General features: G+C 40.5%; 1 protein-coding gene across 4 annotated transcripts in view; it reads right to left on the bottom strand.

Moving 5' to 3' along the window:
• gtf2h1 (general transcription factor IIH, polypeptide 1) overlaps positions 1-25527 on the bottom strand; it is an 83927-nt gene that overhangs the window by 22651 nt on the left and 35749 nt on the right. For all 4 annotated transcript variants that reach the window (XM_072272335.1, XM_072272333.1, XM_072272337.1 and 1 more), the window contains 4 exons: positions 21180-21267; positions 9994-10082; positions 6428-6545; positions 3558-3648 (listed from right to left, as the gene is read on the bottom strand). In XM_072272335.1, the coding sequence (XP_072128436.1) occupies positions 3558-3648; positions 6428-6545; positions 9994-10082; positions 21180-21267 (386 nt within the window). The remainder of the gene's footprint in view (positions 1-3557; positions 3649-6427; positions 6546-9993; positions 10083-21179; positions 21268-25527) is intronic.

Consider the following 25527-nt stretch of genomic DNA (forward strand, 5'->3'; position numbering starts at 1 on the left):
ATTGTTAAACACAAAGTAATTAATTGTATAATTCGCAAACACGAGGAATTCTGCAGATGCTGGAAATTCAAGCAACACATATCAAAGTTGCTGGTGAACGCAGCAGGCCAGGCAGCATCTCTAGGAAGAGGTACAGTCGACGTTTCAGGCCGAAACCCTTCGTCAGAACTAACTGAAGAAAGAGCTAGTAAGAGATTTAAAAGTGGGAGGGGGAGGGGGAGATCCAAAACGATAGGAGAAGACAGGAGGGGGAGGGATGGCGCCAAGAGCTGGCCAGATGATTGGCAAAAGGGATATAAGAGGATCATGGGACAGGAGACCCAGGTAGAAGGAAAAAGGGGGGGGAGGGACCCAGAGGATGGGCAAGGGGTATAGTCAGAGGGACAGAGGGAGAAAAAGAAGAGTGAGAGAAAGAATGTGTGTATATAAATAAAGGATGGGGTACGAGGGGGAGGTGGGGCATTAGCGGAAGTTAGAGAAGTCAATGTTCATGCCATCAGGTTGGAGGCTACCCAGACGGAATATAAGGTGTTGTTCCTCTAACCTGAGTGTGGCTTCATCTTTACAGTAGAGGAGGCCGTGGATAGACATGTCAGAATGGGAATGGGATGTGGAATTAAAATGTGTGGCCACGGGAGATCCTGCTTTCTCTGGCGGACAGAGCATAGGTGTTCAGCAAAACAATGTCCCAGTCTGCGTCAGGTCTCGCCAATATATAGAAGGCCACATCAGGAGCACCAGACGCAGTATATCACCCCAGCCGACTCACAGGTGAAGTGTCTCCTCACCCGGAAGGACTGTCTGGGGCCCTGAATGGTGGTAAGGGAGGAAATGTAAGGGCATGTGTAGCACTTGTTCCACTTACAAGGATAAGTGCCAGGAGGGAGATCAGTGGGGAGGGATAGGGGGGGACGCATGGACAAGGGAGTCACGTAGGGAGTGATCCTTGTGGAAAGCAGAGAGAGGGGGGGAAGAGAAAGATGTGCTTAGTGGTGGGATCCCGTTGGAGGTGGCAGAAGTTACAGAGAATTATATGTTGGACCCGGAGGCTGGTGGGGTGGTAGGTGAGGACCAGGGGAACCCTATTCCTAGTGGGGTGGCGGAAGGATGGAGTGAGAGCAGATGTGCATGAAATGGGGGAGATGCGTTTGAGAGCAGAGTTGATGGTGGAGGAAGGGAAGCCCCTTTCTTTAAAAAAGGAGGACATCTCCCTTGTCCTGGAATGAAAAGCCTCGTCCTGAGAGCAGATGTGGCAGAGACGGAGGAATTGCGAGAAGGGGAGGCATTTTTGCAAGAGACAGGGTGAGAAGAGGAATAGTCCAGATAGCTGTAAGAGTCAGTAGGCTTATAGTAGACATCAGTAGATAAGCTGTCTCCAGAGATAGAGACAGAAAGATCTAGAAAGGGGAGGGAGGTGTTGGAAATGGACCAAGTAAACTTGAGGGCAGGGTGAAAGTTGGAGGCAAAGTTAATAAAGTCAACAGCTCAGCATGAGTGCAGGAAGCAGCGCCTGAGAAAGCAGCATCTCCCAGTGGCCACACATTTTAATTCCACTCTCATTCTGACATGTCTGTCCAAGGCCTCCTCTACTGTAAAGATGAAGCCACACTCAAGTTGGAGGAACAACATCTTATATTCCGTCTGGGTAGCCTCCAACCTGATGGCATGAACATTGACTTCTCTCACTTCCGCTAATGCCCCACCTCATCCTCGTACCCCATCCGTTATTTATATACACACATTCTTTCTCTCACTCTTCTTTTTCTCCCTCTGTCCCTCTGACTATACCCCTTGCCCATTCTCTGGGTCCCCCACCCCATCTTTTCCTTCTCCCTGGGCCCCCTGTCCCATGATCCTCTCATATCCCTTTTGCCAATCATCTGGCCAGCTCTTGGCTCCATCCCTCCCCCTCCTGTCTTCTCCGATCATTTTGGATCTCCCCCTCCCCCTCCCACTTTTAAATCTCTTACTAGCTCTTTCTTCAGTTAGTCCTGACGAAGGGTCTCGGCCTGTAACGTCAACAGTTCCTCTTCCTAGAGATGCTGCCTGGCCTGCTGCATTCACCAGCAACTTTGATGTGTGTTAATTGTATAATTACTCACTCCCTTCAAGTCAGTATTTAGTAGATGCCCCTTTGGCAGCAATTACAGCCTTGAGTCTGTGTGGATAGGTCTCTGTCAGCTTGCATACCTGGACACTGCAATTTTTCCCTATTCTTCTTTACAAAACTGCTCTAGCTCTGTGAGATTACATGGGGATTGTGAATGAACAGTCCTTTTCAAGTCCAGACACATATTCTCAATTGGATTGAGGTCTGGACTTTGACTTGGCCACTCCAGGACATTAACTTTGTTGTTTTTAAACCATTCCTGTGTAGCTTTGGCTTTATGCTTGGGGTCATTGTCTTGCTGGCAAACAAATCTTCTCCCAAGTCACAGTTCTCTTGCAGACTGCCATCAACTTATCAAACACTGAAGTAAGACTCACTGGTCTATGATTTCCTGGGTTATCTCTACTCCCTTTCTTGAATAATGGAACAACATCCACAACCCTCCATCCTCTGGAACCTCTCCCATTCCCCATTGATGATGCAAAGATCATCGCCAGAGGCTCAGCAATCTCCTCCCTTACCTCCCACAGTAGCCTGGGGTACATCTTGTCCGGTCCTGGTGACTTATCCAACTTGATGCTTTCCAAAAGCTCCAGCACATCCTCTTTCTTAATATCGACATGCTCACGCTTTTTAGTCCGCTGTAAGTCATCCCTACAATCGCCAAGATCCTTTTCCGTAGTGAATACCGAAGCAAAGTACTCATTAAGTACCTCTGCTACCTCCTCTGGTTCCATACACACATTTCCACTGTCACACTTGATTGGTCCTATTCGCATCTTACCCTCTTGCTTTTCACATATTTGTAGAATGCTTGGGGTTTTCCTTTATCCTGTCCACCAAGGCCTTCTCATGGCCCCTTCTGGCTCTCCTAATTTCTTTCTTAAGCTCCTTCCTGCTAACCTTATAATTTTCTAGATCTCGATCATTACCTAGTTTTTTGAACTTTTCATCAGCTTTTCTTTTCTTCTTGACTAGATTTATAGCAGCCTTTGTACACCACCGTTCCTGTACCCTACCATCCTTTCCCTGTCTCATTGGAACTTACCTATGCAGAACTCCACACAAATATCCCCTGAACATTTGCCACATTTCTTCCGTATATTTCCGTGAGAACATCTGTTCCCAATTTATGCTTCCAACTTACGCTTTCAACATTTCCCTTCACAACTATTACACCTCCCTACTCATGGTTAATCAAATAAGGATCAGCTTAGAAGAAAGTTGTATCCTGGGACTTTCCTATTTTATCCAATGCATGACTGCATATCTCTGTTCAGAACTTTAGAGGACTGTTTCTCAGCAGCCCCCATAAGATGTGAACAGTTGATAGGCATTCACTATGTTTTATAAGCACTGTGGGAACAGAGATGAATTATACCATAGTGATACAATTAGTGACAGTTGCTTAAACATTTAACTAATGTGTATGTGGACAAACACTTACGGTTTATAGCTTGTGATGTTCCTCCCTGCATAAGCACTCCACCAGGTGAGAGGTCAGTTATTGCACTGCTGGCCACACTGCTGGACAGAACCTATCACATACAATATGGATGTCAGTGATTGAACTTCCACTTTAAAGTCTGTTTCATCTTTTGGTGAGATGAAAATAAAGTCAGTCCCCTCTAGTTTTTGCTCATACTATCATCCAGAACACCAAGTGCAAAAGCAGTAATGTGAAGTTTCTAAACAAACTCCAAGTGAATTAAAGAAAAAAAATCTTCATGGAGTTAGAATAGCAGCCTTATCATGTTAAGGAAATATACATAGGCTAGGACGGAATAAAAGCTTCCTATTCTTGAGTGCTGAAGGACACTGAAAAAGCATGACAAAACACAAGGCTTCAGCATGATAGGTAGTTTGCAGACATTCACCTTCAAGTCTTACATACACATAACCAAATAGCGAAATACCAGCTGGAAACTAACTTGCTGAATGTTATTGAAAAACAGTAAGTTAAACTTTTATAATGGAAGGGTTATTCAAGAGTAGAAAGAAAAAAATCTTGTCAGCAGCAATTTTTATGAAGCAAGTCAAGCATGAACAGTTATGCAAGCAAGAGTTACTGGTCCAGGGCACAGGGCAATTATAGAGTAGAAAACAGCTGCTGGTGAAAGGAAGAGGTACATGGGACTGAAGGTGAGGAAATCCTAGAACTTGTAGTTTAAGTGGAAACCAGTACCTAGGATGCAAAAGAGCAGATGGCTTTCAGATTTTGAGTAAAAATGCAGAGCAAGAATTGAAAGGGCAGCAATCATAAATTACTCTAAAGCAAGAGTTCCCAACCTAGGGTCCATGGACCTCTGGTTAATGGTAGGGGTCCATTGCATAGAAAAGGTTGTGAATCCCTGCTCTAAAGCCACAAATGATGTACAGCAGAACAAGACAGATTAACACATGTTGAGAAGTGATGTAGGAAAAGAGTAGTTATTAGTTCCTACAGCACTGCTATCAATAACCAGAACTGAGTTGCTCATTTTGGGTGGATTATATTTCAAAACAGCTGCGCCAACAATCAACATGGCAGGTTCACCAGTAATGTAGGGTAAGATTTCAAGTAAATTGCAGCAGTGGAAAACAAACATTCTAGAGTGGGAAAAGGTTACACTGAGCATCAAAATAGGCGAATTGCACAACAAAACTCGACAAAAAAAACATATGCCTAAAGCAACAATAGTTAATATTGGGTTAGAATTGTAGAATAATGGTCTCATGCTAAGCCATTAAGAATGAAAGATTTAAATGCTTTAAATAAAAAAGCATTAGGTAAAAAGCAAAAAACAGCAAGTTCTGATGTGATATTAAGAACTTTCAATTTTTTGGTCAATAGATGTTGGCAGTTCAGGAATTAGTTCAGTTTCAGTGGAAGAGTACATCAGGAAAAACAGTATTAGGTTTAGAAGAATTATGAAAAAAGGAGCACTTGAGTGCAAAAACTTTTAACTGGCAAATGGATAACAAATGAGGAAATGTCTTCTGATCGAAATTATAAACAGTTGCGCTAACAGGAACTGAAAAGTATCGGGTATTTAAAAAACAAATTTAAGTTGGGAAATAAGAAAGAAGTTCAAAGCCAGAGTTACATGAAAAATATAACTCAATGGATTTAATAAAATTAAAGTACACAGGCTTAAAATATGCAATAACAGGACGTGAAATAATCTAAAAGACAAAAAGCTGGGCTGGTGCTCAATTAAGGATGAATGACGTGTCCTTAAATTTTGTACAACAAACATTTTGCTACATAGAGATGTGGGTTGTAGAGTATAATAGTTAAGTTTGCAAAAGACTCAAAAATCAAATCAGTAAGAACCATAAAACTTCAGAAAGCCATGTTAGACTAATATAATGGCCAGCTATCTGGCAGATGGAACATAACATGTGAACAAATGCATTATGGAGAAGCAATACTATGTAAATGGTAAAATTGGAAAGGATTTACGTGCAGGCCTTATGACTAATATACCGGAAACTGGTAGGACAAATTGAGAAGCTGTTTATTAAATGTATGTAGGATTATTGGCCTTGTCAATAGTGCCATCCATTACAAAAGGATGTACGTTTGTTTGTACATCTGTTTGCTTGTCTGGCATTCAAAAATAAGCAGAAATTCCCTCAAACTTAATACTGAGAAGTCTGAAATAATTTCTTTGGTCTCCATCACAAACTTCATGTTATTGGTACTGACTCTATCACTCTTCCTGGAAATTGTCCATGACTGAATTAGACTTTGTATGCCACACCTGATGTAGATTCAGACTGTAAGCTTCAGACTACATATCTGACCTCCAAAAAGTATTATTCTACCTACATAAAATTGCTCAATCATCAGTTCTCAGCTTATCTGCTGCTGATAAGCATGTCAATGCCTTTATTACCTTTAATCTTGTCTATATAAAAGTACTCCTGATTGTTCTCCAATCACAAACCATAGATAAAAATTCATCTGAATAAAAACTTAGGCTGCCCTTGTCCTATTAGTCCCTTTTTCTGATGTGAACTAACCTACAATATCAGTTAAGCACTTCGAATTTTAAAATCCTAATTTAATCAGGAGTTAACCTTAATCAAAACGAATAATTAGAATAGCAAGTCAAAACTTTAGATGCTAGAAATTTGAGCATTACAAGCTTTTTCCAATGTCAATCAAATTAAAGATTATCGTAGTCTGCCTATTGCAAGAGATCTTCATCCTCACAACCTTCATATACAAAGGTTGTTTCTACTGCTCTATCTGACCTTTTGAAAGTATGCATATGTAATCATGATAGGATCAGACATACAACATTTCCGCTTTTTATACTCACACCATACCTGAGTAAGTCTGGGGCTATAGTTAGCCATTTCTTGTCGAATACAGTGGACTGAGTTAATAATATCCTGGCTGGATGCATAGTGCTGAGACTGAACAGGTGTAGGGCCATGAAAATACCTAAAATGGGAAAAAAACCATTGACATTTAGAACAAATGAGAATAAATCTTTTTTGTTAGCCAAGCTTTTTGTTTCATTGTATCTCACCTCGATCCAATAGATAAACATACATTCTTAAAGGCTCACAAATCATAGTGCTATAAACAATAACAGAATGCTCACAATGCCCAAATTATTCTTTCAAAAAACAATTTTAATCATAATACAGTACATAATAATGTAATCAGGACATATAATCTCCATTACCTCCACCAAGCAATTCAACTGATCACTTCAAAGTGTCAAGAGACTGACAGTTCATCTCCAAACATTCTAGTGAAACATTTGTAAGGCAATATGACTGTGTAACCAGGTAAGTATCTTTATTATAGCATACATATTATAGCAGCTAAGAAATAGACAACAACCTAGTATTACGTGGTTGCATACAGTATTGCTCAACAGAGATAGTAGTTACTATTTGAATGCCTGGATAACATCAGTTGAATAACTTTAAGAATAATAACAGATCCTCCTGTCGCTTAGTACACAGAGCAAGATCGGTTACCTTAAATTTATCAATAAAGTATTCATTTCCTACACAATTTCCAAAAGTGAAACCTACCATTTTCATTCTACAAACAATAATTAGTCTCATTACTCTAACCAGTAATCCTCACCTTTCTAAGAAAAAAAAGGGGGGAAATGAATGAATTCCAAGGCAGCGAAACAGAAAATAGGATTTAACTCTCAAAGCGAAAAAGGATCTAGTACTTTCCCGGTGTACGTGATGAATAGACTCTTCTTGGGCTTCCAGCCAGATACAGTTATCGATTATAACCAACATTTCGATGACAAACTCTGCCAGCTTCTTCAGGGATGATGTCTGAGTATGTTTAATCCAGTGGTATAAATAACTGCCTGGAAGCCCGAGAGGAATTTATTCTTCATAAATCTCCAAGGTTAAAAGATTTTGCAAAATTAGCCATATTATTCTATTGGATGAATTTGTGTACAAGGTCCATTATCTGCTGAAGCAGTGACATATGCAGATAACATAATGAATTGTACTATAACATGCTCTGGAAAGTAAACATAACCCATTCCTTGCTCAAAACTCAAAACTAGGCTCTCCAGTTCTCTTCAACTCATTTTTCTGTAGATCCACATTTCTGCAATTTCTCTTTCTCCAAATTCTTTGCCTTGTTCCTCACTTGCAATTGTAGCAGCTTGCATCAAAAGAATCGATCATTTGCACCTAGTCACCACAATCTATGTAGATTCCAGCTAGACTGAACAGACTATATTTAAAACAAAAGAACTAACTACATTAGAACTCATGAATTCTGATTTTAGTCCCCAGCAATTTTTTGGTTTGAAATGTTAGCTTCAAGTATTAGTATGTTACTAAGATACTCCCAGCCTTCAAACTACAATACAAGAATCTAAAAATTTGTGAATGAGCCAATCAACTGGAAGAATACGAGTAGGCTGAAATGATACAGAAGTTAAAAAGGCCCCCTGGTGACTGAAAAGAGCAGAAAACTGGGGAAAAATAAAAAGCAAAAAATCATTCTGAAGACCTCTGCAAGAAGACTGGATGACTGGAAAATGGCAAATGTTACTCCGCTATTTAAGAAGGGTGGGAGGCAGCAGAAAGGAAACTATAGACCTGTTAGCCTGACATCAGTGGTTGGGAAGATGTTGGAATCAATTGTTAGGGATGAGATTACGGAGTTCCTAGAGGCACATGACAAGATAGGCCAAAGCTAGCATGGTTTCCTGAAAGGCCATCAAACTTTACAACTCCTCCCTTGGAGGGTCAGACACCCTGAGCCAATAGGCTGGTCCTGGTCTTATTTCATAATTTACTGGCATAACTTACATATTACTATTTAACTATTTATGGTTCTATTACTATTTATTATTTATGGAGCAATTGTAATGAAAACTAATTTCCCCCGGGATTAATAAAGTATGACTATGACTAAGACTATACTAACATTGGAGAGGGTTCAGAGAAGATTCACAAGAATGATTTCAGGAATGAAAGGGTTACTGTATGAGGAACATCTAGCAGCTCTTGGGCTGTACTTCATGGAGTTCAAGAAAATGAGGAGGGATCTCATAGAAACATTCCAAAGGTTAAAAGGCCTGAACAGATTAGATATGGCAAAGTTATTTCCCATGGTAGGGGATTGTAGGACAAGAGAGCATGATTTCATGATTGAAGGACGTCCTCTTAGAACTGAGATGTGGAGGAATTACTTTAGTCAGAGGGTGGTAAATCTGTGGAATTTGTTGCCATGAGCAGCTGTGGAGGCCAAGTCACTGGGTGTATTTAAGGCAGAGATAGGTAGGTTCTTGATTAGCCAGGGCATCAAAGGGAAGCAGGGGAATGGGGATGACTGGAAGAATTGGATCAGCCCATGATTGAATGGCGGAGCAGACTAGATGGGCTGAATGGCCTACTTCTGCACCTATATCTTATGGTCCAAGAAAATAACAGCCATTTCCACTGGCCAATTATTTCTGAAAATTGCTAAACATGGTTTGAATGATTTTGTTGTTATTTCACTCATGCAGTAAGGGGGCACAGAAGTTGCTGTTTTATCCCCCACCCCAGCACACAAAAACCATAGCATTTATTTTACTGTATAAACATAATTCATTCTTCTAACAGTGCATGCAGAAGCTGAATCTTTCATTAATCAATAAATAAAATATGGTCTACATTCCCATAACTTTCAGTAGGCATTCCTTGAGTATTGTTCCAAGCAATTTCTTAATCTGGACACAGACTGCGTTCTTTGCTTCATAAATAAGCAGTCAAGTCCCAAGTAAAAGAAAGGCACTAGAAATACCATAATATAGTGCAAGGTTGAAAGGACCTCTAGACCAGAGATGAGGAGGAATTTCTTAGATAGAAAAGGACACATGAAAAAATTGAGGGCTATGTGGGAAAGGTTAGAATGATCTTGGCGCAGTTTAAAGGGCTGGCACAACTTCATGGGCCGAAGGGCCTGTCCTATGCTGTAGTGTTCTATATTCTAACAGAGACGAGGAGGAATTTCTTGAGACAGAGAGTGGTAATCATACTAAAGTTAAAAAAGTCCCCTGGTGACTGAAAAGAGCACAAAACATAGTGGAATTCATTGCCATAAACAGCCGTGGAGGTAAGTCATTGGGCATATTTAAATTAGAGACTGATAGATTCTTGATTAGCAAGGGCACCAAAGGTTATGGAAAGAAGGCAGGAGAATGCAAGGTTGTGACGGATAATAAATTAGCCACGATTGAACGGCAGAGCAGTCTCAGTGGGCTGAATAGTCTTATGGCTCTGTCTGCCCCTCCCAAAGAGTAAAACACATACATTACAAAAGTCAGTTTTAGTCTTGGTGCCATTTTTTTTGCATTGCCTATTTAATTTTAGGTCATACCATCCTATAATCATTATCAAAACCTTACCTGTCAGCCTTCTTCAAATTTAGTGCAACAGTCTTCTTTGAGTTCATTTCTCCCAGGTCTTCATATTCTATGGCTTCCTGTAACTTCACCTTTGGAAAAGAAAATCTCTAACAATCAAATTGTATTAAACTTGTCTATCCTCTTGCTGGGTTGTCTTACACTATTTTCCCCAATCTCACCTTATTGCTCTATCCTACTCCATCACTTTAATAGGCTCTGCACTTTTTTTTCTGTCAAACATTTGAAACTAAATTAAACTCCAATTTCAATTCAAATTTGAGTTGCAATTTGATTTGATATCTGATTTCAACTCAAATTTAATTCATTCGTATTTTGTGGAGTGTCCCCTCCCATACCAAATCCTATCATGTAATGAAACCCACTAAGCAGAGAAGGTACAGAATAATGGTTTCAACCTGGGAAAATTCAGAACTGAAACTAAACCACGTTTGGTGAAAACTTCCCTACTTCACCAAATAATATTTAATTTCAAAGTGCAAAAATGTAACTACGACCATGTTTTAAAAAAAATCAAAACAATGTTGTAGAGTATGACTTTTGCCAAAGAGAAATATGGAAAAGAATGGGAATAAGTAACAAACAATGACTAAATGAACAAAACTGAGACATTTCCTGAAAAGAAATTAAAAGATGAATCAGCAACAAAAAGGTTAACAGATCTGGACACGACCTTTCTCTGAAAAGGAGCAGTAAGGGGCACACAGTCAAAAATCACATCATGTTAAAAAAAATTAAAGTACCAGGAAATATTTTGTTCATTTTGGATAATGTAGAAGAGTAGAGTGATTTGGGAGTAAAAGCTCACAGCGATTTTTATTTAGTCATTGTATTTTACGATATAGGCATTATTGACAGGCCAATCTTTGTGTCCCCTCTGAGTGAAGATGCTGTAAGTCAGCTTCTTGAACCAATGCTGTCCTTGTCTTGAAGGTGATCCAACAATGCTGCTGGGTAAGGAGCATTTCAACTATAAAAGAATGGCAATACATTTCCAAGTAAGGATGGTGCATCTTGAAGCAGAACCTGCAAATGTCACTCCACTCTTCAAGGGAGGATCGCAAAAAAAAAAGGAATGATCAACTCTGTATACACTCAGTGGCCACTTTATTAGGTACACCCACTCATTAAAACAAATATCTAATCAACCAATCATAAGGCAGCAACTCAATGCATATAAACATGAAGACATGGTTCAGTTGTTGCTCAGAGCAAACATTAGAATGGTGAAGAAATGTGATCTAAGTGACTTTGACAGTGGAATGACTGTTGGTGCCACACAGGGTGGTTTGAGTATCTAACTGCTGAACTCCTGAGATTTTCATACATAACAGTCACGAGAGTTTACAGAAAATGGGGCAAAAAACAAAAAAAAACATCCAATGAGCAGCAGTTCTGTGGGTGAAAACGCCTTGTTAATGAAAGGTCACACTGATTCAAGCTGACAGGAAGGTGACAGTAACTCAAATAATCACGTGTTATAATAGTGATTTGCGGAAAAGCATCTCTGAATACTCAACACGTCAAAACTTGAAGCGGATGAGCTACAACAGCATAAGAACACACCTAGTTCCATTCCTGTACCTAACAAAGCCTACATGATTAGACGTTTACTATGGTGTGTTGGTCAGGGTCCAACATTCAACAAAAAAAATTAGCAATGATAAAAATAAAGTTAAGAGTTTAAAGTATGGGCATAAATATAGCATGTATTTACAAATGTCAACAGCACTGTAAAAAGTGGTTTAAAGTGTTTACAGTGCAGTGTCGGGGTTAACAGATAGAAGGGGGTGGGGAAGCCAACTAGAATGGCTGACCTGCCTGAGGGAAGAAACTTAAGCTGGTATGAATGTTTCATTTTAATAACCCTATAGTGTTTCCCAGAAGGGAACTTTTGGAAAAGGCAACTAGCATGGTGGGTGGTATCCACAATGATTTTTCCTGGCCACTTCATTGTCCTGGACACATACAAGTCCTGCAGTGATGGTGGATAGCAGCCAAAGGCCAATAACATTATAGACCAGTTAGACTGACTTCAGCGGTTTGCAAAATGTTAGAGTCCATTATTAAGAGTAAGGTCTTGAGATACTTGGAGGCACATAATAACATAGGCTGAAGTCAGCATGGTCTCCTTCAGGGAAAAAAAATTGCCAACATATCTGTTGGAATTCTATGAGGAAATAATAGATAGAATAGCCAAATGAGAGGCAGTTGGTGTTGTATAATTGAATTTTCAGAAATCCTTTGACAAGGAACTGCACATGAGGCTGCGAAACAAGGTTAGAGCCCATGATATTAACAGAAAGATAGTAGTATGTACAGAGATTGGCTGACTGACAGAGTGGGAATAAAGGGAGCCTTTTCTAGTTGGCTGTTGGTGTTCTGCAGAGTCTGTGCTGGGGTCACTTCTTTTCACTTTCTATGTCAATGATGTGGATGTCAGAATTGATGACCGCGTGGCCAAGTTTGCAGATGATACACATCTAAGCGGAGGGGCAGGCAGTGTTGAGAAAGCAGGGAGTCGACATAATGATTTGGACAGATTAGGAGAATAGGCAAAGAAGTAGCAGATGGAATACAGCGGAGGGAGATTTTGTCGTTGTGACAGAGACCCCAAGCTGGTCTTTTGCCTCCTAGGAGCCAGGCTAAAGAATGTCTCAGATCAGGTCCACGGCACTTTAGGGGGAAGACTGAGCAGCCAGATATCATGTTACATATTGGTACCAATAGCATAGGTAGGGAAAAGGATGACGTCCTGAAGAGAGAGTATAGGGAGCTAGGGAGGAAGCTGAAAAGTAGGACCTCAAGGACATTAACCTCTGGATTGTTGCCTGTGCTGTGCACCAGTAAGGGCAAGAATAGGATAATTTGGCAGATGAATGTGTGGCTAAAGATTTGGTCTGGAGACAGAGTTTCAGACTTGTGAATCATTGGGATCTCTTCTGTGGACACATCACACCTGAACTTCAGGTGGACTAATGTCCTGTGGGTAGGTTTGCTAGAGCTGTTGGGGAGGTTTTAAGCTAGTTTGGCAGGGTGATAGGAACCAGAGTGACAGGTCAGAGTTTGGGGCAGTTAGTGTAAAGATAATGGCAGCAGGTGGAAATACTGTGAGGAAGGACAGGCAGTGGAAAGGGCATACTTGCAGTCCGTTGTATTGGTTGAAATGACTATTTTAAAGCAAGAAGTATCAGGAAAAGGGCGATGAATTACAGCATAGGTCAGTATCCTAATCCTACGACATTGTAGCCATTACAGAGACTTGGCTGTCACAAGGGCAGGAACGGCTGCTGGACTTTCTGGGGTTTTGATGTTTCAAAAATGACAGGCAGGGAGGTAAAAGAGGTGGTGAAGTAGCATTGCCAGTCAAGAATAGAATCACAACTGCAGAAAGAGAGAACATCCTGGAGGGCTTGTCCTGAGTCAGAAAGTAGGAGAAACAGAAAGGAAGCAGTCACTTTATTGGGAGTATCCAACAGACCTCCACTCTCTGTTGCAATAGAGACACTGAGATGCAGATCAGGAGGAAGATAATGAAAAGATGCAAAACTAACAGGGTTGTTGTCATGGGTGACTTCAGCTCCCCTAACATTGATTGGCACCCCTTTAGAGTAAAAGGCTTGGATGAGCAGAATTTGTCTGGTGTGTCCAGGAAGAATTCCTAGCACATCTTGTAGACAGGCTGACTGGATCTGGTACAAGGCAATGAACCTGGTAAGGTGAAAGATCACTCAGTGGGTGTACATTTCACAGACAGTAACCACAACTTCCTGTCCTTTACCATAGCCTTTAGTTTAGTAGCAGATACATGGTCATTATTTAATTGGGGGAAGGCGAATTATGATACTATTAGGCAGGAACTTAGAGCAAAAAAGTACTCAGAGAAAAACACAATTGAAATAAGGAGGTGGTTTAGAGAGCACTTGCATGGAGTTCAGGATAGATCAGTCCCACAGAAGTAGGGAAATGAACCATGGTTGACAAGAGATAGGGAACATCTATTCATGATGAAGAATGAAGCAAGGAACAGACAGGGCTCTAGAGAATTACAAAGTAGCCAGAAAGGAATTTAAGAAGGTACAAACCCCATTTCCAGAAAAGTTGGGATATTTTCCAAAATGCAATAAAAACAAAAATCTGTGATATGTTAATTCACGTGAACCTTTATTTAACTGACAAAAGTGCAAAGAAAAGATTTTCAATAGTTTTACTGACCAACTTAATTGTATTTTGTAAATATACACAAATTTAGAATTTGCAACACACTCAACAAAAGTTGGGACAGAGTTAAAATATGATTGAAAAGTGCACAGAATATTCAAGTAACACCGGTTTGGAAGACTCCACATTAAGCAGGCTAATTGGTAGCAGGTGAGGTATCATGACTGGGTATAAAAGTAGCGTCCATCAAAGGCTCAGTCTTTGCAAGCAAGGACGGGTCGTGGCTCACCCCTTTGTGCCAAAATTCGTGAGAGAATTGTTAGTCAGTTCAAAAGGAACATGTCTCAACACAAGATCGGGAGTACTTCGGAAAACCATTGTCACTCAACACAGTCCGTCGCTGCATCCAGAAATGCAACTTGAAACTATATTATGCAAGGAGGAAGCCATACATCAACTCCATGCAGAAACGCCGGCGAGTTCTCTGGGCCCGAGCTCATCTCAGATGGACTGAAAGACTGTGGAACCGTGTGCTGTGGTCAGATGAGTCCACATTTCAGCTAGTTTTCGGAAAAAACGGGCGTCGAGTTCTCCACGCCAAAGATGAAAACGACCATCCAGCGAAAGGTGCAAGAGCCAGCATCTGTGATGGTATGGGGGTGCATCAGTGCCCATGGCATGCGTGAGTTGCATGTATGTGAAGGTACCATTGACTCTGAGGCGTATATTAGGATTTTAGAGAGACATATGTTGCCATCAAGGCGACGTCTCTTCCCGGGACGTCCATGCTTATTTCAGCAGGACAATGCCAGACCACATTCTGCACGGGCTACAACAGCGTGGCTTTGTAGACACAGAGTGCATGTGCTTAAATGGCCTGCTGCCAGTCCAGATCTACCTCCTATTGAAAATGTATGGCGCATCATGAAGAGGAGAATCAGACAACGGAGACCACGGACTGTTGAGCAGCTGAAGTCTTATATCAAGCAAGAATGGACAAAATTTCCAATTGCAAATCTACCACAATTAGTACCCTCAGTTCCAAATCGATTAAAAAGTGTTATTAAAAGGAAAGGTGATGTAACACAATGGTAAACATGCTTCTGTCCCAACTTTTGTTGAGTGTGTTGCAGCCATCAAATTCTAAATTTGTGTATGTTTTCAAAATACAATTAAGTTGGTCAGTAAAACTATTGAAAATCTTTTCTTTGTACCTTTGTCAGTTAAATAAAGGTTCACGTGAATTAACATATCACAGATTTTTGTTTTTATTGCATTTTGGAAAATATCCCAACTTTTCTGGAGATGGGGTTTGTAATTAGGAGACCTAATAGGGGATATGAGAAAGCCTTGGCAAAAGGGATTAAGTAAAACCCCAAGCCATTCTCCACATATGCGAAGAACAAGACTAGAGATAGTAGGACTATCAGGGATAAAAGAGGAAACGCGCTTGGATCAGAGGAGGTAGGGAAGGTCTTTAATAAATACTTTACTTCAGCATTTGCCAGAGAGAGAAGACTTGCTGAAAGTGAGGTCAAAGCAGAACAGGCTGATATGTTCAAAGTAATGTACATACACTAATACACCCATGAGATTTATCTCCTTACAGGCATCCACAAAACAAACAAACCCACTAGAACACATTAAAAAGACTGTCAAACACCCAATGTGAAAAAAAATCATGCAAACAATAAAAGCAAGCAAATAACATTCAGAACTGAAGTTCACAAAAGTGAGCCCACAGTCACAAAGCCAGTTATCACAGCAGTCGATCTAGAAGCCCATTCACACCACAATACAGATGGTCCAAAAGCTCAACTGCGAGAAGGAAGTTACAGGCTATTGATTGCAGTGGTTATACCTGAGAAAAAATGTGATTAATAAGTTCAGCAGTGCCATCTTAAACCAGATGTTAATAAAGATGATTTGCTGGATGTAGGAAATTCTGAAAGCAGAAGTCCCTGGGGCCAAACTGAATATACCCTAGGTTACTACGGAAAGTGAGGGAAAAGATTGTGGCATTTTCAGCAATGGCCTTTGTGTCCTCACTGGCCACAGGAGAAGAGCAGTGCAACAGGATTGGAGGGTGACAAATGTTATTCCTTTGTTTAAGAAAGGTAATAGGGATGACCCTGGGAATTATAAAGCAGTGAGTCTTATGTCAGTAACACAAGGGATTCTGCAGATGCTGGAAATTCAAGCAATACACATCAAAGTTGCTGGTGAACGCAGCAGGCCAGGCAGCATCTCTAGGTAGAGGTACAGTTGATGTTACAGTCGACTGGGTCTCGGCCCGAAACGTCCACTGTACCTCTACCTAGAGATGCTGCCTGGCCTGCTGCGTTCACCAGCAACTTTGATGTGTGTTGCTTGAGTCTTATGTCAATGGAGAGGATAGCATTGGCGAGAATTTTTAAAGACAGAATTTACGAGCTTTTGAAGCAGCAGAATCTGATTTGAGACTGTCAACATGGCTTTGTGAGGGGCAGCTTGAGTCTCATGAGTCTAACTGAATCTTTTGAGGATGTGACAAAATATTGATGAAGGTAGAGCAGTGGATGTGGTTTATCTGGATTTTAGTAAGTCATTTGATAGAGTTCCCCGTGCTATGCTCATTCATGTCAGGAGGCATGGGATCCGGGAAAACACGTCTGACTGGATTCGGAAGGCAGAGGGTGGTAGTAGATGGAGCATATTCTGCCTGGAGGCTGGTGACCAGTGGTTTCCACAGAATTCCGTTCTAGGACCTCAACTCTTTATAAATTTTATAAATGACTTAGATGAGGAGGTGGAAGGATGGGTTCATAAGTTTGCAGATGACATGAATATTGATGGGAGTTATGCCTAGTGTTAGAAACTTGTCATAGGTTACAGCATAACCTTGATAGGATATGGATGACATAAAGGTTGGTGGTGTTGTGGATAGAGTAGAAGCTTGACATGGCTTATAATGGGACACTGACAGAATGCAGAGCTGGGCTAAGAAGTAGCAGACTGAGTTCAATCCAGTAAAGGGTCAAGTGATGCACTTTGGCAGGTCGAACTTGACGGCAGAATACAAGGTTAGTGGCAGGACCTTAAACAACGTGGAGGCAGAGAGAAATTTTGAGATTCACATCCATAGATCCTACAGTTGTAGTGCAAGTTGATAGATGGTTTAGAATCCATATGGCATTTTGGCCTTTATTAGTTTGGGGGGTGGGGCTGAGTTCAAGAGCATCAAGGTAATGTTGCAACTCTGCAAAATTTTGGTTAGTCTACAGTTACAGTATTGTGTTCAGCTCTGATTGCCTCATTATAGCAAGGATGTGGAAGCTTTAGAGAGGGTGTAGAGGAGATCTGCCAGGACGCTTTAGAAAGCATGGCTAATGAAGATAAGCTGAGCAATCTAGGTCTTTTCTCTTTCGAGTGGAAGGTGCGAGATGACTTGATAAAGATAAGAGGAAAAGATAGAATGGACAGCCACAGACTTTTCCCTCAGGGCGGAAACAGCTAATACAAAGGAGCGTAACCTTAAGGCGACTGGATGAAATTATGGGGTGGGGTGGGGGGGTGGGGAAGAGATGTCAGGGGTAGTTTTTTTAAATTACACAGAGTAGCAGATTTGTGGAATGATGCCAGGGCAGTGGCAGAAGCAGGCACTTCTGATGGACATATGGACAAAAGAAAATTTGACTATTTGGGAGGAAAGGGCGAGATTGAACTTGGAGTAGTTTAAAAGACTGGCACAACATTGTGGGCTGAAGGGCCTGCACTGTGTTATACTGTTCTTTGTTCTAGAGAGGCGAGGATGAATTTCTTTAGCCTGAGGGTGGTGAGTCTATGGAATTCATTGCCACAAATGCGTAGAGGCAAGACATTGGGTATATTTAAAATAGAGGTTGATATGTTCTTGATTAGTAAGGGCATCAAAGGTTATGGGGTGAAGGCAGGAGAATGATGTTGAGGGGGAATATAAACAGCCATGATTAAATGGCAGGGCAAATCCAGTGGGCCAAATGGCATAATTTTGCTCTTATGTCTTATAGAACCTGTGGGTGACAGTATTCCCGTTGCTCTTGCTGCCTTGTCTTTGGACACAGAGGTTGCTGTTCCTTTTTGTCCCATTGCCATCTACTTTTGCTTTGCATGATCATAATCTGATCTCTCCTATACTCCACCCTATCTCCTTTTCACCTTTCCCTCCAATATTTGTTTCCATTTTAAGACTGATTTTCTCCCAGTTTTGGAAGGTTTTCAATGTGAAAGGACAGATGCTATCAGAACTGCAAAGTATTTCCAGCATTTTCTGTGTCATGTCCAGCAGTTCTTTGCAACAGGACACCACATTTTTCTCTCATAAGTGCCAGAATATAGAAGAGTTAACAATACAATTATATAAAACTTCAAAGTACTCTAATACATTCCATTGAAATACTGAATTTTCTATTATGGTAAAAACAAAAGATACTGATAAAAAAAAAACATCAATATGAAGGGAGATCTTTAAAAATGGATTTTTCCCCCCATAAAACATAGGCAATAAAAGACAATATGACAGAAGCACTTAGTCCTGAAAACAAGGCACAATGTGGATAGAAACAATCTTGGGTGAACCATGAGAATTAGATACAAGATTTCAAACAAAACCATGTGATATCTCCTGTGAAATTCACATAGGATAAACAATCACAATTCACAATACATTGTTATGTACAGTTGCAAGAAAAAGTTTGTGAACCCTTTGCAATTACCTGTTTTTCTGCATTAATTTTTCATAAAATGTGGTCTGATCTTCATCTAAGTCTCAATAATAGACAAACACAATCTGCATAAACAAACAATACACAAACATTGTACGTCTTCTTGTCAATACTGAGTACACCATTTAAACATTCACAGTCTAGGTTAAAAAAAAGTGAACTTATGGGGTAATGCCTTCTACAAAAGCTATTTGGAGTCCGGCGTTCCAATCAATGAGATGAGATTGGAGGTGTGGGTTGTAGAGGTGCCCTGCTATATATTAAAAAAATCCAAAGTCAGGTTACCGACAGAGCCTACACTTCTCAAGAAAGATCTGTTTATGTGCACCATGCCTCAATCAAAACAACTTTCAGAGGGCCTTAGAAGAATTGTAGAGATGCATGAAGCTGGAAAAAACTACAAAAGCATTTCTAAAAGATCGGAGTGTTCATCAGTCCACAGTAAGAGAAATTGTCTACAAATGGAGGAAACTCAGTACAGTTGCTACTCCCCCTAGGAGTGGGTGTCCTGCAAAGATCACACCAAGAGTACAACGTGCAGTGCTGAAGGAGGTGAAAAAGAACCCAAGGGTAACAGCAAAGGACCTGCAGAAATATCTAGAACTTGCTAAAGCGTCTGTTCAAATATCCACTATAAGAATAACACTGAACAAGAATGGTGTTCATGGAAGGACACCACGGAGGAAACCATCGCCCTCTAAAACAAAAACACTGCTACATGTCTCAAGTTTGCAAAAGATGACATGGATGTTCCATAATGCATCTGGGACAATATTCTGTGGGCAGATGAGACAAAAGTTAAATTTTTGGCAGAAATGCATACTGCTATGTTTAGAGGGAAAAGGGCACTGCACACCAATACCAAAATATCATTCTAATTCGCAAACACGAGGAAATCTGCAGATGCTGGAACTTCAAGCAACACACATCAAAGTTGCTGGTGAACGCAGCAGGCCAGGCAGCATCTCTAGGAAGAGGTACAGTTGACGTCTTGGCCCAAAACGTCAACTGTACCTCTTCCTAGAGATGCGGCCTGGCCTGCTGTGTTCACCAGCAACTTTGACATGTGTTGTTTGATATCATTCTAATTGTGAAGTATGGTGGAAGGAGCCTCATGGTTTGGGGCTGTTTTGCTGCCTCAGGGCCTGGACAGCTTGCAATTGTTGAGGGAACAATAAATTCAAAACTGTATCAAGACATTTCACAAAAGAATTTCAGTGTAGCAGTCCGTCACCTGAAGCTTAATAGAAGGTGGATGATGCAACAAGACAATGATCTGAAACACAAGAGTAAATCAACCACAGAATGGTTTAAAAAGAAGAAAATTTGTGTTTTGGAATGGTCAAGACAGAGTCCAGTCCTTAAACCAATTGAGATGCTGTGGCATGACCTGAAGAGGACTGTTCATGCAAGGTATCCCAGTAATATTGATGAACTGAATCAGGAATGGTCTAAAATTCCTCCTTGCCGTTGTGCAAATCTGATCAGCAGCTACAGGAAATATTTGGTGGAGGTTATTACTGCTAAAGGAGGTTCCACCAGCTATTAAATATAAGGGTTCACATACTTTTTCCAGTTTAGACTGTGATTGATTAAACATGGTGTTCAATAAAGACATGAAAAGTACAATTATTTGTATGTATTTAATTTAGGCAGAATGTGTTTGTCTATTATCGTGACTTAGATTTTGTGAGTAATTAATGCAGAAAACCAGGTAATTGGGTTTACAAACTTTTTCCTGCAACTGCAGATAAAGGAAAGAAATTTGATGGGGATATAGAAATAGGATATGCAAGTGTAATTGTAACTATTTGTTCATTTGGAACATTAAAGACTTGGACTAAATGACCATTTAAGAAAATGAACTACATTACCCCTCTAATAGAAATGAAGAAGTTGTGGTGCCCTTACCACTGCCACATCTGAAATCAATTGATTCAAAAGATTGAGAATCAAACTTTTACTATTTTTATCAGTGATGCTTTTCTTTCTCACTGATAGAAATTACCAAGCCACCAGTGAAGAGTTACAAGTTACAGACTGAATAGAGTAAACAGTTTCCAGATGAAACCCAAATAAAACTTATGGATGGTTCAATTCAATACTTAAGACATTATTCAATTAATCTTACTCTGCTGTTGTCGGTTGCCATCTTAATCACAGTCCCATATTCTGTCTAATCAGTATTTTGCATATATAAAAATACTGCAGTTCCCTACTTCTATATAACGCAGCATTTTTTTTAGGTTTTTGCTTAATTCTCACCTTTTTGACAGGTGGCTGAAAACAATCAGAATCTCGAGAATTACCATCAGTGCTGCTGTTCTCACCATTCTGATCATTGTGCATTTCTCTGCAAAGGGGAGACAAAAAGGAATATATTACATAGTCACTCTTTCTCTGTTCCCTTGTTCACCCTTCATCCAGCTTTCACAGTTGTTCAATCAGTAGGATTAATGCCAGCAGCCTGCCTTTCAAAATAAATTTTTCTTGGTTTCAAAGCAAATTTTATCAACATTTGCCCCATGTGGACATAACAGCATATAGTGATGTAAATTAGGTAGCTAACATGTAGGTAGCTAATTCTGACCACATTGCTATAAATCACTAAGATGAAATTCAGGCACAAATTATCTTTCATTAAGTGCATTTTTCTAGACAAATTTTCTCACTAGACAATTTTGGTGTGATTTTTTTGTATTGTCTTTGCTCTTTAAACACTGATTACTGAGTAAAATGACTGTAGCTGGGATCATACTTGCATGCAACAGACATATGGGAAAAGACACTGCCACCTGTATGCTCACCACAAAGTCTCATATCATCCAGAACTGCAAATATTATTTAATCATTAGAGATTCACCACTGGATCTATATCCTGGAATACCCTAGCAGCAGCTCTGTGGGAATATCTTCACCATTAGATTGCTGTAGTTAACGATAGCAACTCACACCAGCTTTCACATTGGCAATTAGAGATGGGCAATAATGTCAGACTTCACTGCAATGCCCAGATCCCAGAAGATGAATTTAAAGATTAATATTCAAACTATTAGATTAAGATTAAAGCTCAAACTATTCAGAATTGTCACTTCCGGGGTTGAATATGGCGTGAGTCGGTGCATGTGAGCGTGGCTCCCGATTTTTATTGAAAATCTACCTGTTTATCTTTGCCGTATGCTCGAGATAACTGAATATTTACCATTGTGAACAACACGGGACATAGCTGGACATTGAAATGGCAAGTAGAATGTACCTTCGAAGTAAAACTGGGGAAAAAGATAGCGAAGCCTCGAGCAAGAAGGCTGGTGTTACAGTAATGGCGCCGTTGCACGCTGCTGGGTCTGGACCCGGACCTGCGCTACCCGATGACTTGGAGAGGCTTCGTTTAGTACTTATTTCTGACATGACGCAAGCAGTGCATTCTGCCTTAAAAAGAGAACTTCAAGATGCTTTATCACCAGTGACTGCTACCATGGAACAAATTATGTCTTCTTACGAGTCACACAACGGACGCATTCGTGAGGTTGAAGACAGCCTGAATGATTAGTGACCGACTGGTGGGTGCCGAAGCCGCCATTGCAGCGTTGCAGAGCGAAAACGCGTTTCTGAAGGGAAAGCTAGATGACCTCAAAAATCGGTCGCAGAGATCCAATTTGAGAGTGGTCGGCATTCCTGAAAATTTGGAAGGTTCGGACCCTGTTAAATATATGACCGAGTTTTTTGACGAAGCGCTGGGGACAAATTTTTTCTCAAGTCCTCTCGTGCTTTCGCGTGCTCATCGAGTCAGACGTAAACTATCCGGTGTCTCTGGAGCCAAGCAAACGAGACCAAGAACGTTCCTGGTTTGCTTTTACTCCTTTCAAGATAAGCGACGCATCATCAATAGATGGAAGCAGGAGCTGTATTTCCGCAGACACTGCCTGTTTCTTTATGAAGATTTTAGTGCGGAGCTGGGTAAAAAACGAGCAGCTTTCAAGAAGGTGAAATCCCTGCTTTACGGGGAAAGGGGTCAGGTTTGGCCTCTTGTATCCTGCCCAGCTCCGGGTCATGCGTGAAGGTAAGAAGCATTATTTCCATACACCAGAGGCAGCCAAAGAGTTTTACCATTCGCGCTGGGGAGAAGAAGAACGAGAAGAGCAATGACTTTTTTTTAAGGTTATTCATGCAGCTTGGAAGGGGCCTCATGCCGAGGCAAACTGTTAATTTTCACAATCCACTTCTTTGTTCATTTTTTCCAGTTTAATTTGTGGAACGCGATCGAGTTGAACTGCTATGCTGCCGAAACTGATTAACAAAAACTTTCAACCAGCAAAATATAAATATTTGGGATTTGTATCTCGGGTGTTTAAGTTGCCCAGTGTCTTTTTTTTGTTTTTAATGCTTAGCTTGACCTGTGTCATCTTTAGCCTGTATGTTATATTAAAGGTAATATAAGTGATAGGATAAATGTTAAGGAGGGGAGCCACCCTAGATTAGATTGAAAGTTGGGTTGCATGGGGAACACCTTGAAAGTTTTTTGTTGGGTACTGCCTGCGATCATCCTCAATTGGGGAGGTAGATCTAGGTTTCGGGGGTTAATTGGGTTTTTTTGTTTGCGTAAGGGGGTAGGGGGAGTGTTTTGGGGGATTATTATAGCAGTTTATTCTTTTGTGTGTTACGGATTGATCAGACTTTCTTTTCATTGTGCGTTATTGTGTGCAACTTATGCCCTTGCACTGTTTTGGATTGTAGGCCCTGTGTGCCTTTTGATATGGTTAATCTGAGTGCTGCTGATGGAGGCCACCCTGTGAGGTTTATTTCTTGGAATGTAAAGGGGCTCAACGGTCCGGTTAAAAGAGCTAAAGTTTTCTCTCATCTGAAACAATTAAAAGCAGATATACTATTTCTACAAGAGACACATTTAAGAGTGAAGGACCATAATAGACTTCGTAAAGCATGAATTAGTCAGGTTTTCATTCCAGATTTAATAGTAGGTCCAGGGGGGTGGCAATATTAATCACCAAAAGAATGCAGTTCACACCATTTGATGTAATCAGTGACCCTAATGGTCGCTTTATTATAGTCTCCGGCTCTCTCTTTCAGATACCTGTTATTTTGGTAAATGTTTATGCTCCTAATTGGGACGATATCCAATTTGCAAATAAGGTTTTGTCATTAATACCTAACCTGAATACACATAAGCTAATCTTTTCCGGAGATTTGAACTGTGCTATTGACCCAATGCTTGATAGGTCTTGCCCTAGGGGAACATTTTCTGTATGGCAAAGGCCTTCTCGATGTTTATGCAACAAAATGGTTATATGGATCCTTGGAGATTTTTGAATCCATCAGTTAGACAATTCTCTTTCTTCTCTCATGTTCACCACCCCTATTCCAGGCTAGACTATTTCTTTATAGATAACTCCTTGATACCTATAATTAGACAAATTGAATACACTGCTATAGTTATATCTGATCACTTGCCCGTGAAACTGGACCTATGTTTTCCTTTAAACGTTAGAGAATGGCCTCTGTGGAGACTTAACCCCCCTTTGCTTTCTAATGAGAAATTTTGTAGTTATATATCGGCTAACATTGACACATTCTTCGAGACTAACAAAACTGAGTCGGTATCGTACTCTTTACTTTGGGAAACTTTAAAAGCTTACTTGAGGGGTCAAATAATATCTTATACTTCACATGCCAATAAAGAGCGTAGGAAGGAAATGCAAGTGTTATTGCAATCTATTTGGGACCTGGATAGAAAATACTCTGAGGCACCCACCGCGGAATTATATAAAAGCCGGGTTGATTTGCAAGCAAAGTTTAATCTTCTATCTACAAACCTATCAGAACAATTAATTCTTAAGACACATGGCCTCTATTATGAATATGGTGACAAGGCGAGCCGGCTTATGGCTCATCAGTTGAAACGTCAAGCTGCATCACGACTTATTCCCCACATAAGAGACATGCACCAGAACTTGACAAGCAATCCAAAAGAGATTAATAACACCTTTGCAACTTTTTATTCCTCTCTGTATGCCTCAGAGTTCCCCTCAGATAAAACAAATATGGAACGTTTTTTAGATAATTTGGAAATACCAACTCTTGAACCAGAGGAAGTGGAGAATCTAGATCGGGCTCTTGGGCAGGAAGAGATTAATAATGCCATTATGGATATGCAGAGTGGTAAGTCCCCAGGTCCTGATGGTTATCCAATAGAATCTTATAAGAAATTTAAGGATAAGCTCATACCGGTCCTTCTAGAAGTGTTTCAGGAGAACGGCTCTTTACCCCCTTCTCTTTCACTGGCAGCTATTTCACTACTTCTTAAAAAGGACAAGGACCCGACTCAATGTAGATCATATCGCCCCATCTCACTTTTGAATGTAGATGTGAAAATTTTGGCTAAAGTGCTTGCATGTCGTTTAGAACGTCCCCTTCCCAAGATAATTTCAGATGATCAAACAGGTTTTATTAAAAATCGCTATTCTTTTTTTAACATCCGTCGACTGGCTGATGTGGTTTATTCACCAGTGATTCTCCAAGTCCAGAGGTTGTTGTCGCCTTGGATGCGGAGAAGGCATTTGATAGAGTGGAATGGGTATACTTGTTTAGTGTTTTGGAG

Source organism: Mobula birostris, chromosome 11, assembly GCF_030028105.1.
Source record: "Mobula birostris isolate sMobBir1 chromosome 11, sMobBir1.hap1, whole genome shotgun sequence".
NCBI lineage: Eukaryota > Metazoa > Chordata > Chondrichthyes > Myliobatiformes > Myliobatidae > Mobula > Mobula birostris.